Here is a 19,242-nt window from a genome sequence, read left to right as displayed (position 1 = left end):
TAATGACCTATATGGGAAACTTAAATGAACTGGAGAAAAACAAAAATCTTTCTCTTTAATAAAGTGGAGAAGGAGAATGACTTCGTGGAAATACCCGTGGTCTGTGAATGAGTGTGAGTAATACTGTAAGTATAGCTTCACAGTCTGGACATGGGGAGTCCTGTGGGTGCAGTTCCTCTTCCCGGCGGCGGGGGGCGCTGTGGTGCATAGCGTCAGTCAGCAGCGGAGCAGATGAAGCTCCCTCACTCACATGTTGAGTCTCTGTCCTGTGTTGATGCTCGGAGTCGGAGCAGCCTCTCTCGTCAGCCTCCTCTCTCTGGGTTTGTAGCTTTTCACAGGGATTGGCTCACACCCCGGCGCCTGAATGCATCACAGGGAGGAGTGAGTGTGACATTATTAACAATACACGCAGAGACAGAGACACTCACACACGTTGACAGACAGAGCCGTCCTCCTGGAAGATGTCGGGGACAGCGACGACGCAGTCCGCGAAAATGAAGAAGGACGAGTCTTTCCTGGGGAAACTGGGAGGAACTCTGGCTCGGAAGAAGAAGTCTAAAGAAGGTGAGACACATACACACACACTGTTTGCTTCTGTTCATACTGTCTGTAACACTGTGAAAGGCCTCGGTGTTTCTGTCCATGGTGCTGCAATCACATGATGCTGTTACAGTGTCCTCCTGTGGGACATCACCGCTGAGCCCCTCATGTAGTGGCTTCATCTGATTTACTCACAGTCAATAGGACTGAGTGGCTTCATCTTTACTCCAGTTTGCATTAATGTGTTAGCCTAAATGTTCATGTCCAACAGGCGTACACACACACACTCACACAGGCTCAGCAGGGCCGTTGCTAGGAATTCTGGGCCCCTGAAAGAATACTAAAGTGGGCCCCTGACCCCTCATTTTCCACTTTTTTTTCTTAGACTGTATGTATTATCGTGTTTTATTAACTTTGTTTTGATGCTAATGCAGCATTACTCTGAGTATTAGTCAGGGTCTTATGCAGAATAATTCAGTCATAAAGATTAGACTACTGGGGTATTTTGTGGACCCCACTGGGCGCTGGGCCCCTGGAGTTATCATCACCTTTCTCCCCTATGCAACGGCCCTGAGGCTCAGTGTAGTGTGTGTGTGTGTGTGTGTGTGTGTGTGGAGGTGGTGATGGGTCACACTGACGAAGCCTCAGAGCAGCAGCTCCACAGGCCTTTCACATGAGCCTGCAAACAGAAATAGATCACACAGACGGTGACCGGTGACAGGAATGCAAGGTTATGAAGATAACTATGTTAGAGGAATACAGTGCTGCTGTGTTTAGGACACCAACACACAGTCACACACAGTCACACACTCAAACATTTCCCCCCAGTTTTCCCTAGTTGTTGACTGAACTATTTTCTGCCCTTCCCACATGCCAGTCACTGGACAGCTGCAAGGTTTAACACTTCTGTGTCTGTGTGTGTGTGTGTGTGTGTGTGTTGTCTGCCATGTGTTTGTAATCTCCATTAAAGGAAGGCCACCAGCAGGAGGTTTAATTGTTTAGGAGCGTCATTAAATTCCGTACTTTTAGGCTCAACAAGTCAAAGGTCTCCAATGTTCATGGCATTTTAACTATAAACCTTTTTTTTTTTTAACTGTTGAACAAACACAAAAGAGAATAATGATTTTGGGGTTGTGTGTAAAATAAGGTACAAAAATTATTCAATATATAAAATAATAACACGTTGATCGGGTACAGCCTTCCACAGTCCAAGGGTTCATTATTCTAATAGTTAAACCTAAGTTCATACCAGACATAGAAAAAGGTGACTGTATTCTTCCATCTTCTTCAGAAGTGTCAAGGTTCTGCTAAACCTCTTGTATATAAGAACTTAAGTTTAACAAACAGCCTTCCACAGTTTAGTCTAGAGGAGTGTAGAGGAGTATTTCCCAATAACATTGTGTCTGGCTGATTCTTGGGAAACTGTGTGTAAAATGATGCACATAACGCCATCGTAGACATAGATACGATGATACAGAAGATTATACATTAGAAATTAATTCATTTGTATGAGTCCATTTATTTAGGAAAAATATCATAAATTCCTGGTCCAGCTTTTTAATTGTGGATTTGCCACTTGTTTATGTCTCATAATTACGTATTTGCCCTTTATACTTTGATATTTGATTCCCCTATAAGGTAATTTTTCCAATGTTGATGATATTGAGCAGAAACAGCTCAGGTAATGAGTTAATTAGATGAGTGAGGGGAGGAGTTCTAGCACAGGGAGTGAAATAGAGTGATTGTCTTCCTAATCTACTTGAGTGTTTGTAGTCAGCTGCAGAAAGTGTGTTGTGTCTGTCATGTTGTCGAACTCAAGTATGACTTTTTTTTTTGCATTGTGAGGATTTGCTGCTTTTCTGTGTTGAACATGTGTGTTTGGATTTTTAGCATCAAGCTATTTTGAGGATGTTTCCATGGGTGCTGCGGTGTGGACAGAGGGGACTCCACAGTGCCCCTGTGTGGTCAGAGTGGACCAAAGCCTCCGTTTACATAGAGACAGTGTTAGAGAATTAGAAAGTAGAAGAGAAGAAAGGTGTGTGAAGTCAGTGTGGCTCATGGAGCGCACGCTTGTGGCCTCACACGCTGCTGCTGTTGCTGCTGCTGCTGTGGTTTCTGTTACGGTACTTTTGGGTGTGGTGCTTTCTATTCTTCAAGGAAACACCCTGCAGAGACAAGTTGCCACTGGAAAAGTTGCTTCACTTTTGCTGAATAATCCTTAACAGAAAGGGACTTATGGTTTTTCTAAATCGTCTGGACACTCCTTAGCAACCACACGTGCACATTTAACTACTGTGTTAAACACTTCAACCCTCCTCCTCCTCCTCCTCCTCTTATTCCTCCTGGAGCATCAGCATATTCAGCAGGAGATAAAAACAGATTCCTGTAGTTGCAGGCCTATATGTGCCTGCCACTGTGTATATCCTGATAAAGTGAAAGGAAGTGTGTATTTCTCTGACAAGGCACGAGTCCCATTGTCAGCAACAGGCAGTGAACTAATAATGACAGTTAGGCAAAGACAAGAAAACAAGTGAATGCTTTTTAAGGACTGAGAGGAGGAGAGTTAGACACATCCTCGCCATATCACCTCAGTGAGAAGATTGTCTCTGCTCTGAATATACAAAATATAACTACAGCACAGGGTCTAGGATGGATGCTGATGATAGTAAGTCATCTGTTATTCTGTTGTAGTTGTTACTCACTCTTTTTGTTGTGGCTACAGTACTTCTGCCTTGTTGTCAAAAAGAATGGAAGTTGAAGTGGGGATGTTATGCGTTGATGGCTGCATCGTGCACACATGGAAGTACGAGTTAGAGCAACACTAGGAAGGTACAATACATAGTTTTATTCAGTTTGTTTCCTTTGCTCTTTACTTTGCAGTCTGGGTGTTTTAAGAATCGTTACACAAATACACATAGTAACAATGTGAGTGATAAGAATTTGACAATTATGGCAGTTATTCACTAATTATGTAATGTCAGTTTTGCTTTTCTTAGAGCCTTGCCAATAAACTGACCCAGCTGATACAGTGATAAAGGTGGGGGCCACCAGACGGCACAGTATTATCACACTACACTTAACATTGTCAACATCTGTTTTATCTAATTGGGTAAAGTTCTCAGTCAGTTCATGATCTCACTTAAATCATTTTTATTTTTTGAAAAGGGGATGTCAAGCAGACACAGTGACCAACGCTCATAAAAAATACTATTCAGTGCATATTTGCAATTAACATAATTAAAGATCACACCTGACTGTGTATCCTTACAATACACAGGCGAGATACCAAACTGCAGTAAAGTTTCTTCTTCATTAGGTGTATGTGCATTATTAAAGGTATGGTTCAACATTTTTGGCAAATTGGCCCATTGCCATAATCTCTATAGTTTTAGGAGTAGGTTCATTACCTTTAATTGTCTGTGCAAGCTGTTTTTAAATCGGTGGGGCAGAGACGCAAGCTCTGCAGGGCGTGTATTATTTTCGTCTTTCCCTCATCAAACTCATCAAATACACAATCCTACAACTCCAAAACGCTCTTGTGGACAAGTTGTGACCTGCACATTCACCACACTATGAAATAATCATGTGACATTACGAGACAGAGTTGTTTTCGAGGCAAATGTGTAACTGGTCCGGAACTACATTCCAGACATGGCTGCTCGGCAGAGTGACTTAAAAAGCGCAAGTAGTTCAGAATATTTGCTTCATGTGTCGTAATGTTACATAATTATACATTATTATCTCATAGTGTGGTGAATGTTCAGGTCACAACTTGTCCACGAGAGCGTTTTGGAGTTGTTGGATTGTGTTTTATTTAGTTTGATGAGGGAAGCGTGGAAATAACGTGCAGGTCTCTGCCCCGCCGATCTAAAAACAGCTTGCACTGACAATTAAAGATAATGAAACTACTCCTAAAACTATAGGGATTATGGCAATAGGCGAATTTGCCAGAATGTTCAACTATCCCTTTAAACTATGTTTCGGCTCATACTATAATTGTGGCATAACATGATCAGAAAAAGACAAATAATCATCAAATTCCATGATTATAATAGCCTAAGAGTTTCTTCTGAATGAATGGTTCCACTGTAAAGCGCAGACTCAAATTGTACTAATATCCCAACTCACAGTTCCTCAATTTTAAGATAGACATTGATTAGGTTGCTTATGTTCAACATTATTATTGACATTTTTCTAAACTCAACATCAGTATTAGTATTGACCTCTGTCTTTAGTCTGGACAACATCGGACCTCCTCTATCCTTGAATCAGTATTAGAAACCACCCAGTGACATGGCCACGGCTTTACACACACACACGGCTCACGTGACGTCTCATCACTAATATTTTCAGAACATGCTTCTCAAAAGGAGAGCTGCTCTGGATGACAGGCTGATGGGATCACAACATGGAGTAATTGGAATAAATAGATAAATATTAGTTGTAATAGATTTCTGCTGAAGGCTTCCTGTGGAACCGTCTCACTGGAGCCTGTGTTGGTGTAAATAACCAGAGCTCTATTTAAGGTCCAGTCTGTCTTCTCCATACTGCCGCATTATTTATATCCCCCCTTCCAACCCCCCCACCCCCAGTGCCACAGTAAACCCCCCCCCCACACTCTGCAGCTCTGGAACCAAACAAGCACAGGGTCGATTTCATCCCGCTGCACGCTGCTGTTTATGGCGCTGGATGTTTTTCCCTCTGAAGCAGAAGAAATGGTCCCATATGTTGCTACATGTGTCAGCTCATCATAGACACACAACGCCGTCATGCTTTTTTTTTTTTTGCATGAAGTTGTGCACCGAAGCTGGCATAAGATAAATGATCTTGACTGCAGGCTTTGGTTTTGTATTGAATTAGAGTAATTCAGTTAAGAGGACTAACAGTCACTGGATGATTGATTATCTGCTGCAGCAAAACATATTAAAGGCTCCATTCACATGAGTTACTCACTGAAACAAGTTGATTCTCTCATATCGCTGTGAAATTACTGGATTGCTGCTAATCTGAGGAGTCAGCTCTGATTGTTAAGACAACAAATCCATACAACAGGACATTGTTTGTGTGAGAAAATGCTCCCTAACAACATGCTGCGCTCGTAACACACTATATACGGTACATTAGTGGATATGTAGTTAATTCTGTACCTGTCACAGGTCAGTGAAGTCTGTCCTGTGTCCACAGCCCAGAGGTTGATGGTGTGTTACAGTGAGGTTGCTGTGGTGCCTTACGTCCAGTCAGTGTGATATCTCCTTCCTGTCACACACACACACACACACACACACATGTACGACTCCAACCTCTCGGCGTCTCCGGTAACTGGACCTTAGAGGTGGGGTGGAGGGTTGGGACAGAAATAAACACGTGATGACGCCCCTGCCACTTTTTTCTAGACCCACCGACTGCCATTCACACACATAAACACACAGCGAGCGTATACGCACACCTCATTTTCTACCTTCACTCGCTGCTACTTGAGGGGGGGTGAATCCGGAGGTTCATATCACAGACATGGCGGGGCTGCTGTGTGGGACCAAGAGAAAGAAACAAGGTAAATTTTTGTTTTTTAACATTTGGATTTGAGGAAGTTGGACATAGAATTGAGGAAGCGGGACCTGGTCGTTACCTTAGTGAACTGTGGGAGAAAAAGTGTCGCCTGCTGTGGGAAGTCAACGAGATGGAAGTGTGAAGTTTAAGAGTTTATATTGTAGGTTTTGACTGATGTTCCATTTCTGTCAAGTGAAAGTATTTTATCATTATTTTATATCATTCTGCATTAATCTGCGGTAGTAAATGAATTATTATTGTATGCTTTTTACATTTGAACACAGAGATTTTACTCAAGCCAAAGCTCTGTCCAGCCCGGTGTATAGGCTACAGCAGCAGTAACGCAGTGTGATGGACACAGAGGGAGGAAGCAGGACAATTATGATGAAATGCAGAATTGTAATTACAAAGCAAACTGCTGATCTGTTGTCAGATCCAGGGCTCGAGCTCTCAGCTCTTCTGAGACGCCTGGATCAGATAGTAAATCTGTGGGGACCCCTCCTCCTCCTCCTCCCAGGGTAATACTCTATATCCTCTGAGTAAATGCTTTGATGTAGCGATTCTGGTCTGACCATAACATAAACACACTAGTCTAGACTCCCGCTCATTATATCATCAGTTCAAAAATGAATTTACATGCTTACAAGAGCTCCACTGCAGCCACTTTTACCCCCACCCCCCTACACTCTCACCTTGGTTTTCCCTCACAGGCTTTATAAATAACAGGGTCAATGAAATAACAGATTGTGGTCCAGCCTGCTGCGGCTCTAACAAATTGAAGCAGAGGATGATAAAAGGAGTTTGTCCATTAGAGGAAGAAAGGCTTCAAGTCCCTGGAGGATCAGAGGAGAAAGCTTCTCACAGTGTGTGTTTGTTACTTATTGTGCATCTTTACCATTTCTCAGGAGTATATTAAATCGATGCACTGAAAAAAAGAAAAAGAAAAAAAAAGGCAAATATTTACTCTCAGTGTCAAGGGAAGTGCTTCAATGACTTGATTATATAAAATATGTATGGAGACTGCTGTTCCCATGATGCAATCTGAACTGGGAAGGGAAGTGAGGAAGTAACAGACATGTGGGCTCAGAGTCAACAGTTTGATAAGCTGTGTCCACCAGAGCAGAGAGTTTCCTATTAGCTGGAAACGGTGAGGAACAAGAAGATTAAATCAACTGTGATGTGGATTTAAATGATCTGACCTGGGTCAGTTCATGAGATAGGGAAGTTTAAACAAGTTTATTTTAATTAAAGTTGTTGAAACTAACAATAATGTCATTTTGATTGAATAGTACAAGTTTTTGGTAGGAGAAGGTGGAGATGGGGTTAGTTTGAACTATTTTATAAAGTTTGATGATTCTTACAAAAAAGTCACACACTCTAATATTTCGTTGGGTCGCCTTTAGCTTTGATTACGGCATGCATTTGCTGTGGCTTCGTCTCAATAACCTTCTACAATGTCACAACATTTATTTCCGTCCAGAGTTACATTAATTTTTCAAAGATTCTCAATGGGGTTCAGGTCTGGACTCTGTGGTCACATTGGACCATGTTTCTCCCTTGAAGATGATGGTTCCCTACTCTCCTTCCAGTTTTTAATAATGCATTGGACAGTTCTTAACCCAATTTTAGTCTCAGCAATCTCATTGGATGTTTTATTTGCTTGATGCCAATAATTTGACCCTTCTGAAACAGATTAACATCTTCTCCATGACCACAAGATGTGTCTTCTAACATGGTTGTTTAAGAAATGAGACTGCATCAGTAAGTGTTAAATAAGTTGTTGCCAGCTGAAACATAATCACCCATGCAATAATTATCCAATGGGAGGCTCTTACTATTAGCTTGGTTAAATCCAAGTGGTGACTTTTTTTTTTGGATGGGCAGTGTTAAAAATCTTAAGACAGCTTGTAACTATAGATATCACACAGTAAAACCTACAGTATTTCCCTCTGACATACCCCAGTATTGAAAGTGCAGTACTTGAGAAAATTCCACTTAGTTTACCTGCACTGTTGGTCAGAGAAAGAAAAAAAAAAGTCATGAGATGAGTTATCTTTGCTGTGATCTGACACGTACAAAGTGTGAGAATAAGTGTGTAAAACCACACTGACAGAACACTTTCCCCACTGGGTTGTTTGTTTCAGTTTGAGCACTAACGCTGTCACCAGTCACACTGATGTTTTCTGTCTGTCCACAGTCTTCCCACTGCCTCTGAGTTCAGATAAAACCCAATATTTCATATTCTCCCTTTCGTGAGCAGGATGTTTTTGTTGCTGTTGTACATTGAAACTGATGTTTTTTGTGTTTTGTCTTTGTTTGTGTAGTGAGTGATCTCCATGAGGAGGGAAAGAAGGCCATCAATGCTCCCATGCTGCCCACTGGGACAGACATCCATCCAGAGGACACACTGCTGGGTACATACACACATGAAATACACACCTGCACATGTGAAGGACACTTTATTGGAAGCTGTAACACATCTCGGATATTATATCATGGGACGATCACAGCTTCTTTTGACAGCTGACTCTCAGAGGTTATTGAAGGTCACACTGGCCCATATGAATATAACACATGTTGACTAATGGAGATGTTGAGAGTAGAGGAGCAGGAAATGAAAGTGGGTGGGGTCCTCAGTGTCCTCAGTCACCACATGAATCACTGTTGATGTGCTGCTGATGAGAAGGATGTGTGTTTATTTATGTGACAGTAGATTTGTATTTATTGTATTTATTAGAGATGAAAATAAAATATCTGAATCCAGATATTGGGATAAATGTCTCCGGATTCAAACAGGAAATCACTGTAAACCTCCACTCAAACGTCCACTCACTGTTTTCATTCTCTCTCACCTTGTCTTCATCAGAGGAAAATGCCGAGAGGATCATGTTGGACCCAACGTCACGGGAAAATCTGAAATTTAAAGATCTGCTGAAGGTAGAGTGGGATTCTGTTTCTGTGCACAGGAAACAAGAAGTAAGGTGAACCAGGCTTCACCGTGTTCTCATGTGTGCGCAGGTCCTGATCGACTGGATCAACAGTGAGCTGGAGGAGGAGAGGATCATCGTCAAAGACCTGGAGGAGGACTGCTACGACGGACAAGTTCTCCAGAAGTTATTCGGTGAGAAAGCGTTTTTCTCCTGCTACTGTACCTCAGCTCTCACAGAGTCTTTGTGTCGGTCAGCTGCCAAGCGAGTGAGTTGGGAATGCAAACGCTCAGTCAGGCGTCAAACACAACAGATTATTGATGAGACGATGGCAGCATCAATCATTCATGATCGATCAATCAGTCGATCGCAGCCTGGGATTTGAGTGCAAAGACGTTCTTGTTTCATCCTGTGAATCTGGTGCATGACAAAGGTCCATGGCAGGAATTTAGCCTTTTAAATAAACTGCTGAGTCATTACTTTCTCTGGAAAATGTTACCAATGTTTTCCAGCTGTGCTTCAGACACGACTTCATGTGGTGTATTAGTTGTAGTTTCTTGTTAAAAATTGACCTCAGTGTGCAGAATTGTCTTCAATCAGAATTAAAACATACTTTGATAGTGGTCTGAAGAAATACTAAGGAAAACCAAAATCAGGAACTTATTGTATTATTCATCGTACTTCCCTTCCTGAACAACTGGAGGAGGAGCATCAGCTGCAGCCTGACCAGAGCTCACAGGTCGATCTGTCTGTTCTGTCTGTGCTCATGAGATTCAGTGTCTGTCCATTCAGGGTATGTTAGTGTGTGTCATCTGGTTGAGGTTGAGGATGAAATTTGATTCTATTTCATGTATTTTTTTCACTCTTCTTTGAAATCTTGATCTATAATTCACGTGTTCCATCAGTTTGACATGACCCGTATTTGAGAACATCTGAGATACATGTACACCCCAAGTCACTAAAACTTTTAACCACATATTTAAACCGGTCGGGCTGTCTTACCAAATCACTGTTCTTTTCTTCCTTCATTCAGTTATAACTACTGGCAAACACAAGTAAATCCAAACCTTCCTTTTATTCTAAGACACACTGTAATGGAAAACTGCAACACTATAAACCTGCAGGTCCATAAATGTGACTAACATGTAAAGATGTTGTCATTTGCAGCAGTATTCTTCCGCTCCAGTGTCCACTGTGATAAATGTGGATTAGCTGCAGTGTCTGGTGAAGCTTCATTGTCTCTGGGTTGATAGGGACTTCCCTCTTGTGTCTGTTATTTGTCACAGCAGCCTGGAAACGTCACCTTAACGCCACGTGTTAACAGCGACCAAGAGAAAGACCTTGCTCTAACAACACTCAAAACTTAGATAAAAGCATCTACAGTACAGCTTCTGACAAAATATTATTAAAAGAATAAAGATCTTACACTCACATTTTAACAATTGCAGTTACTGATTAGATTTATATTTTTATGGTTAAATGTCACACATGCATCTGTAGAACTCTGAGATTTATTTCCTGTGTCGAGACCATAATTTCATTTCTTAAATTGTTTCTTCTCTTCATCCTCCATTATGACTGATTTTCGTCTTTGTTGGACAATCAAAGGGAAGCATTTCTCGTGCTCTAACTCCCTCTCCAGCTCCTCTCTCTGTTGTTTTTTTTTATCTCCACACTCCAGCTGGTTCCTTCTCCTGTGCTCCCACATATTTCCCCAGTGTGAACACCAGCTAATTTTTCCAGCCCGATAGAAAAAGTCTCATCTTCCGTTAAGCGTACTTGCACACTAATTTTACAAAAGGCAGCTGACACGAAACAGGACCGACTTTTCATGTTTTTCAGAAGTGTCAAGGACGACAATTAAAACGCACAGCAGGAAGCGTTTTATACAGGGACGTGTGATTTCTTGCTTTGTGCTCAAACCCCTTTTTAGTTTTCACACTCCTTTATCACTTTTGCACCTTATGTAATCTCCTTTTATTGCATCAGTGCCTGTTCTGTGTTTCTTTTTTTATCTGTGCTGCTGGTTCCCTTTTTTTTTTTTTTTTAAGAAAAAATAATATCTGAACCCACGCACTTGAGATAAGCCTCCTAAATCATTTTCCTTACCTCTCCTCAGAGCAGAGAAGTCTTCTTATACAAGTCATCTTTCTTGTCTGCAGCCAAAACATTGAAGCATTTTGGAGATAATCACGTCCTTGTTTTTCAAAGAACACAACCCACGGTGATGCAGACAGGAAAAGAAACATTTCTGTTTTGCACTTTTGCTTTGAAGTACTTTTGTAACTTTGGTCTTTTATAGAAGTGAAGTTTTTTTTTTTAGATCTCTTCAAAGAACAGACACAGCTGGCTTGTATACGTAGAAGAATAGGATATAGAACTGCTGCAGGGCATTGTTCCTGATGGTGTGTGTTTGACAATGAGTACGTTTACATGGTCAACAAAATCCAGTGAAGGTCATAGTCAAATTTTTTTTTTTTTTTTTTTTTATTTAAAAAGGACAATGTGCATTAATAACATCAGTTCTTTTCTCTTTTTAAGGAAGAGAAAAGAGGAAGCCCAACGTAAATGTACCGGGATTAGCAAGTAGCTAATTTTCACCCGCAGTATAAAGAAGATTAGATTTTAGATAAAGAAGAATTTAACACAGCTCAAATTAAGACATGTGGACTATGCCTGTTTTAGTCGCATTGTCAAACACATATACACACTTTCATCTCAATATTAACGCTCTGTGGGAGTTTTGCTGCATTTTGAGACGGGACAGGTACACACACGGCAGGGGTCGACTGTTTTTACGGCAGACAAGAGATATCAAAGAGATGGCATATTACATTAAATCAAGTCTCTCCCACCACTCCTTAATTCATTCTTTCATCCACTACCTCTGAGTTTGTCGCAGCAGCACAATGTTGTTGGAGACGGCGCCGTCGTATATTTGATTTATTTAGTTTCTTTAAAATAGGGATGGAGCACATACATTTACATGTAAATATGCCAGATTCTAGTCATAGGCTATTTTCCGTCTGTAGTTCCTAGGCAGGTTGATGTCAACATTAAATACACACAATGATAAAACATTGTGACTAAAAGAGGTTTTCCTGGAAGTTAGTGACACAATAACTGAGATTTGGCAGCTCTTTGGGACAGGGAGCATCTGATTTACCTGAAGTTGGGTGGAAATTAATTTTTTCTTTAACATTTTTATGTGGCTCTTAAAAGACAGCATAGAGTCCACTACTACTACTAGCTACTTTCTCTTTCTCTTTCACCACACTCAGTTCTTCACCATCCAAAAACACACATTAGAGTGGGTGGGTATATAGTCATGTTTCTTGGAAAATAACATAAAAACTATTGTTTTTATATTTAATAGAAGAGAAGTCCATGTGAATGCTAATGCTAACTAAGAAGTAGTCCTAACTGCAGCTGAAGCCTTGGTCACAATAAAAATGAAACACCCAAAACTGTATGTTGAGGGTGGAATGTTCTGGAGGAAAAGCCAGACAGCATGACAGTACAGTAGGCCCACAGCCGTGTGTTGTCAGTCCATCTATGCTCTATAACATGTAAAACGGGAACATGAAAGGAATATTCTCAAAGCAACTTAATCAGAATATTGTCTTATTCGGAATATTGATGATGATATTGATGTTATTGCTGTCCATGTAAACATAGTTTTTGTTGTCTGTGGTGTTGTTGACAGAGAAGTTGTCGGGCAGGAAGCTGAACGTGGCCGAGGTGACCCAGTCTGAGATCGGCCAGAAGCAGAAGCTGCAGACGGTGTTGGAGGCTGTGAATGAAACGCTCAGGCCTCATGGCTGGACCATCGAGTGGAGCGTGGACTGTGAGTTTTACATTGATGGTTACTTACAGCTTGAAGGTGTTCTGTACTGATTTAATGTGGCAGGTCCACGACATTGGAGAAATGAGAGGAGACAAGCTGAATAAGTGAAATAACAGAGATTGAAATATCTTGACTTTTACTTCAAATGTTAGATTCTACATTTCCCTTTTTCACAGCTCTTTTGGTTTGCTCTATACTTCATGAGTGAAATTGGTGGAATGACCCTTTAACACACTATAGAATCTCTTAATTTGCTTTACAAATTGGCGATTGTTTAATCCTCAGCAGAACTACAAACATGAAGAACCCCCTCAGGAGTTAATACCAGAGTTGTGTCGATTCATGCTTTGTTAATTTCTCATTTGCAGCATTTTCCTTCATTTCTTTTGTGTCTTAAAACCATCTTCATGCATCAGTAGCTCACATCTCTTCATTATATCAGCTTTCTGTGTGGAGGGAGTGACGGTCGGCTCTTGTGATTGGTGTTTCAGCGATCCATTCAAAGAACCTGGTGGCTATCGTCTATCTGCTGGTGGCCTTGGCGATGCACTTCCAAGCTCCCATCAGACTGCCCGAGCACGTGTCCGTACAGGTGGTGGTGGTCAAGGTAAAGTGTCCCATCAAGCTCAAGCAGGGGTGGCGTCCATCATCATTATGTGCAGCGTTGCAGGACACAGGGATGTTTTCATTAATTGATTAATTGAATCCACTTTAATTTAACCTTCATTTAACCAGGAAAGGCCTCATTGAGATTGAACGTTTCCCTTTTGAAGACGGTCCTGGTCATTTGCAGGCAAGATAGGCAGCCTGAAGGATCTCTTACAGACAAACAACTTAAGACGCACACATAAAATAATGGGCAGAATTAAACAGAATTCACAAATACAATCATTTTATCTTACATATTGCTTAAATCGCACTTTAAAGCAGTAGTCCATCATTCACACATTCACCACGCTATGAGATAATAACATAACGAGGCGGAGTTGTGTTCGATGCAATTGTAGAGACTGCTTGCCGAAAAACTGCCCCCGATGGAAACGCACATCAGCAATTTTGCAGCGAATTTACCTCGAAAGCAATTCCGTGTTGTAACGTTCCGTTATTATCTCATAGCGTGGTGAATGTGTAGGTCACAACTTGTCCACCAGAGTGTTTTGGAGTTGTTGGATTGTGTATTTGATGAGTTTGATGAGGGAAACCGAGAAATCCCATTAACCTCCGTAGCGTAGCTCTGAGCAGCTCGCGGCTCTGCTCCACCGTTCTAAAAATAGCTTGCACCGACAATTAAAGTGCCAAAATGTTGAACTATCCCTTTAAAACATCTCTTAAACCTAGAAAACAAATGATAACTTGCTATCATAGTAATAGATACTACAGTATATTGTCTATAAATACAACCTGTATACTGTCTATATTGTCTTGTGTGTATATGAGCTTGCTGTAGTTATTCTGTCACGTCACACATCACTGACACTGATTTTTATTTTGTCAGAAACGGGAGGGCATCCTGCAGACTGCTCTGGTCACCAAAGAGCTGACCAGCACCACAGAGTAAGAGCTCATACACTTTGCATTGTGTGTGATCCAATGTTGTTAATATTAATGTAAAGTATCAATCATAGTAACGGCAGTATGAAGTGTCAGGAGGCTGGAGAATACTGCACGCTGACTGGGAAGCTACTTTTATTTTGATTTTAATATTCTCTAATCTTTCTGTTTTACAGAATGATGATGGGAAGATTTGGTGAGTCTGAGTCACACACACACACACACAATCTGTTTCATGTTACAGTCTCATGGCAATGTCCTGTTAGTTTCATTGTTTCTTTGTCCATCTGCTTAAAGGAATAACCCAGCATTTTGGAAAATATCTTATTTGTATTCTCTTTGAGAGTTAAATTGATACCGCTCCTTTTTACAACAATTATACAAATTCAATACAGACTGAAACCAGCGATTTAAACTACTAGTTTTATAAATGAAACTAAAATGTCATAACATATTGAGCTGTAAGTGTGTTTTTTTTGTGTGCTAGACTTGTATTTGCAGGACAGATATGAGAGTGTTATCGATCTCCTTTTATTTTGTTGACACTTTTGGCATCTCGAAAAATGTCAAACTGTTCCACTAAGTATGGATAACCTTTTAACTGCTTGTTTCTTCACAACAGAGCGGGACGCATTTGACACTTTGATGGATCATGCGCCCGACAAGCTCAACGTGGTAAAAACGGTAAAAAGAAAATCCCTATCTTTGTTGGACGGATGGCGTAATCACTTGAAATGAGTGTTTTTGTAATTATTCTTGAAAATTGGATTTAATAATATTCTGTTTGTCTTTCTGCCAGTCACTCATCACATTTGTGAACAAACACCTGAACAAGCTGAATCTGGAAGTTACTGAGCTGGAATCTCAGGTACGAGATTTAATTGATGAGTTGATGTAACTTGTATCGACATAGAATTATCTCCGATTCAGATTCTTTATCAAATGCACTTCTGTTTATCTAATTGTTTTTTTTTTGTGTGTGTGTGTGTCCAGTTTGCTGATGGCGTGTACCTGATATTACTGATGGGGTTGCTGGAGGACTACTTTGTCCCTCTGTACAACTTCTTCCTCACCCCTGAGAGCTTTGAACAGAAGGTGATTTCACCCTCCCACAGTGAAACCAATTGGACGATTGTTACCAGTTTGGTGGTTTATATTTATATAAAGTATTTCCTCTGTTTCCCCTCAGGTGCACAATGTGGCGTTTGCCTTTGAACTCATGCAAGACGGAGGCCTGAAGAAACCCAAGGCCAGACCAGAAGGTATTTTATAGACAGAGATATATTATAATATTACAAGGAAGGATAAAAGATGTAAAATGTTAGGGGATTTTATGGAGGGTGACTGAGATTATGAGTCTCTCATGCTGACAGGGTGCTGTAAAAAAGGCATTGACTGGTTAATGTGCTACAGTAGCAGTCATGTTAAAGGTTGTCCAGTAGGTGGAAACCTTGCTTCACCTTTAAACTCTAACGCAGGATGGATGGTGCTGAGGTCATTCAGTCTTCAGCTCCGCTGTATTATCGGCTTTGTTGAGAACAACTTCCACCTAAAGAATCACAATGTGACTTAGAGGCTGTAACTAGATATCACATTATTGTTTCACAGAGATTTAAACCTTAGCAGCCAATAACCCCTTGTGCTCTGCATAGGCCTCGTAGAGTAACAAGTGTGTTGTAGAAATAGCTCTCAGAGTGAGATCTAATACAGCTGACGTATGATGATAATCTGCGCCCCACTTCACTGAAGAGCTCTTAATTAATTTGCCAGCTCATTAAAATCCACAGAATAATGCAGTGACATTTCAGATTTATAATTAATGTTGTGTGATTTAAACAGAAATGTTGTGATTGTGAATAATCACTGCACACCTGAGTTTAGAGTCACGCTCAACCCTCAGGACACCTGACTGAAGCATTTCTATTGAACTTTTCTGTATCATAATGTAGTATATACTATTATTCAATAATCAGAGCTACATCACATTATATATTATACTATATACATCCACGTGTTTATCCTGTAAGATGACCACAATGAATTTATTTTCTTTCGACATATTGCTTCATTTTTAATATTGCATGTTCTATATCACCTTTTTAAATATATAACATTTTTACTGAAGTATGCATTATGTCGCTTTTGCCTTTACTGTCATTATATACAAACACTGTATGCATTAGGATCAAGCAGTTCACAGAGCACTGTTGAATTCGTCGCTAAGTCTTGAGCTAATATAAGCTGCAGTAGATCTCAGAATGTGTAAATATTGTCTCACTCCATGCTATATTAATGCCAGTGCTTCTTCCCTCCACTGAAAACTTCTGACTAAGCCTAAAATGGAAACCGCGCTATACTACACCGCAATCACTACTCACGATTACCGCCCGCAATTTCTGCAGTAATTGAAATCAAGCTATTATCTTCATGGTTGTATAGCTGTACTTATGCTACAGCGTATATACGTTGTGATTAGCATAAGGTCTGTGCAGGTTCATTATAAATGCAAGCAGAGATCTTTGAGTTAATGATATCAACACTGTCACCCCAGCTAACAGGGACATGTAGACGATAAGGAGCTTATGGCATGCTAGTGGCTCTGCTGTAACAAATGGTGTCTGGCTGGAATCACTTAAAATAGACCGAGATGTGATGAGAAATTACAGTAAGCAAACAAGCATTTATGAAGAACACCATGGCACTAAGAGAGACCAGAAAGTGTTTTTTTTGGTTTTTAGGCCTTTGAATCTCTCCTGGTAAGAAATAGCACATCATATGATAATCATTAACAAATTCTTGTGAGCTATTTTGAGCTCCATTTCACTTGAAATTACAAATCAAATTACAAATAATATTTTGATGGAAAGAAGTCCAACAGTAATCACAGAAGAGGCTCTTTTGCATTGAAAACATGATGTGGTAGCGCACACCATTTACTTTGTGCCTCAGTCTTCCAAGGATCCAAGGCATTTCTCTCTGACGGACGTTCACATTCGGCAAACTAATGACCTCTGCTTTGTCTCAATTCTGCTTCACAGATGTCGTCAACCTGAACCTCAAGTCCACCCTGCGAGTTCTCTACAACCTGTTCACCAACTACAAAAACACTGAGTGAAATTCTCCAGTTCATCCGCTGAAACTGCTCTGAGTTCTGTCCTGTGCCTCTGCTGATATGCATTTCACTCTGGAGATTGGAGGAGACCAACTGGGACTGAAAGTCATTACGTGGGACTTAAAAAGACCCAGGGGGGGGGGGGGCGAAGTAGCCCGAAAAAGGCACTGGATGTCAGTGTTTAATCTTCCCCAAATGTCAGTATTTATTTATTCCTTCCTTGAATGTTGCAACCCAGGAAACCCCTCAGCCTTTATTCCTGCATTTGAATACACAGGAAGAGCGTGTTGAATGGTAATACCGCAAAGCATTCAAACTCAGTTGCTTTTACTCCTCCACATTATTGAAGAATGTTGAAAATGCTGTTACATACTTTATAATATTTAAAATGCTTTAAATATGAAAAGAATAGTTAGACGTCTTGGGAGGTATGTTTGTTCCCTTTCCTGTCAGGAGTTTAGCTGATACAGCCACCAGTCGATCAGCGTAACAGGTAACAAAATCTGCCTACACGTAACTTTACAGCTGACTGAGTATTTTACCAAATGAATAAATAAATATTTTTAATTAATTAAAGGAAAAAAAGCCATAGAACATAATTTTAATTAATTTAACTAGATCAATTGAAGCTAATTAGCATTAGCAGGAGTTAACAGCTTAAACTGCTGCTTGATTTATCCATGCAGGACATAGAGTTAAATGAGAAGTCCCAGCCATTATCATGTTAGCATGTTATCTTGTTATTTAAACTTTGTAAATGCAGTATTACATTGGTTTATTCATGGGAATTGCATTCCTCAAAATGTCTAACTATTCCTTTAAAAAGATGTGTGTATTATATACGACCTGTATGTCAAAGTAGTGCCTGAAAATGCTTTGGGTTTTCATACTCTAGCTTTATATGCTATAATCACTTTTCTGAACAGCTGAGGGAACTGCGATAGACTCTTGTTTACTCTCAACTGTGCACACCATATTTCAAGCCATATTTAAAAGCCGATGCTGTTGCCTTCTGCCTTAAGTGCAGTGTGCTCTTGCCATCCCAGGAAAGCAACAGAGTATCAGAGTATCCTCATATTGACTGGCCTTTCAGACGAGTCCCCCGAGGGGGCCTGGACCCACAGAACCACCTGGAGACCCGCTGAGATGTACAGTGCATGCATTTTAAAGCCGGGCTGAATTATTGAGAGAGTGGATGAGTCAATCTAGACTGTGCTCGCAGTGGCTGGCTCACCTCTGTGCGTTTTTTTTATTTTTTTTTTATCTTGCCTATCAAGAAATAAATGCCTGGAATCAAATGGAAAGAGATTTCATTTTATCTCTGTCTTGTCTGATGGGTTAGATTTGCTTTGGCTTTTGAGTGAGATTGGCTTTGGAACAGGCAATTCCTGCAATTTGGGTTTAGCTAAAGGAATTACGGGGTTTATTTTAGGCCTTTATTTTCTTGTCTCATTCCTTTGTTGCTATGGTAACCCTCCTCATCCCCCAAATTTCCCCTTTATATGGCAGATGGGTGGTCCTTTTTCTTTTCTTCAACAAGGCCAGCGCACACGCAGAGCCTGTTGTGTTGTTGTGTCGATCTCCTTCTCTCTTCCTGCCTTTTGTTGTCGGTGTTGGAGAATGGAGAGGGCTGGAGACCAGATGACAGCAAATTGATCGGGCCGGCCACAGATGGAGGTGTGTGAGTCAAGCCTGAGTGGTTCAGACCTCCGAGTGTC

General features: G+C 40.7%; 1 protein-coding gene across 2 annotated transcripts; it reads left to right on the top strand.

Annotated features, from left to right (window-relative positions):
• The first annotated feature begins 265 nt into the window (after positions 1-265).
• On the top strand, positions 266-18,800 carry parvb (parvin, beta). 2 transcript variants are annotated; one of them, XM_083974043.1, is made up of 13 exons: positions 266-564; positions 8,412-8,501; positions 8,954-9,024; positions 9,106-9,208; positions 12,721-12,861; positions 13,353-13,468; positions 14,357-14,415; positions 14,589-14,608; positions 15,035-15,096; positions 15,212-15,280; positions 15,406-15,507; positions 15,602-15,674; positions 17,451-18,800. In XM_083974043.1, the coding sequence occupies exons 1-13, from the start codon at positions 462-464 to the stop codon at positions 17,525-17,527; spliced, it is 1,086 nt and encodes a 361-aa protein (XP_083830169.1). In that variant the 5' UTR covers positions 266-461; the 3' UTR covers positions 17,528-18,800. The 2 variants fall into 2 exon arrangements, with proteins under 2 accessions (XP_083830169.1, XP_083830170.1); XM_083974044.1 differs by lacking the exon at positions 266-564 and adding an exon at positions 5,945-6,091 and having other exon boundaries at positions 17,451-18,797.
• Positions 18,801-19,242: the final 442 nt, after the last annotated feature.

Source organism: Trachurus trachurus (genome assembly GCF_905171665.1).
Source record: "Trachurus trachurus genome assembly, chromosome: 6".
NCBI lineage: Eukaryota > Metazoa > Chordata > Actinopteri > Carangiformes > Carangidae > Trachurus > Trachurus trachurus.
This window is presented reverse-complemented; position numbering and strand designations above follow the sequence as displayed.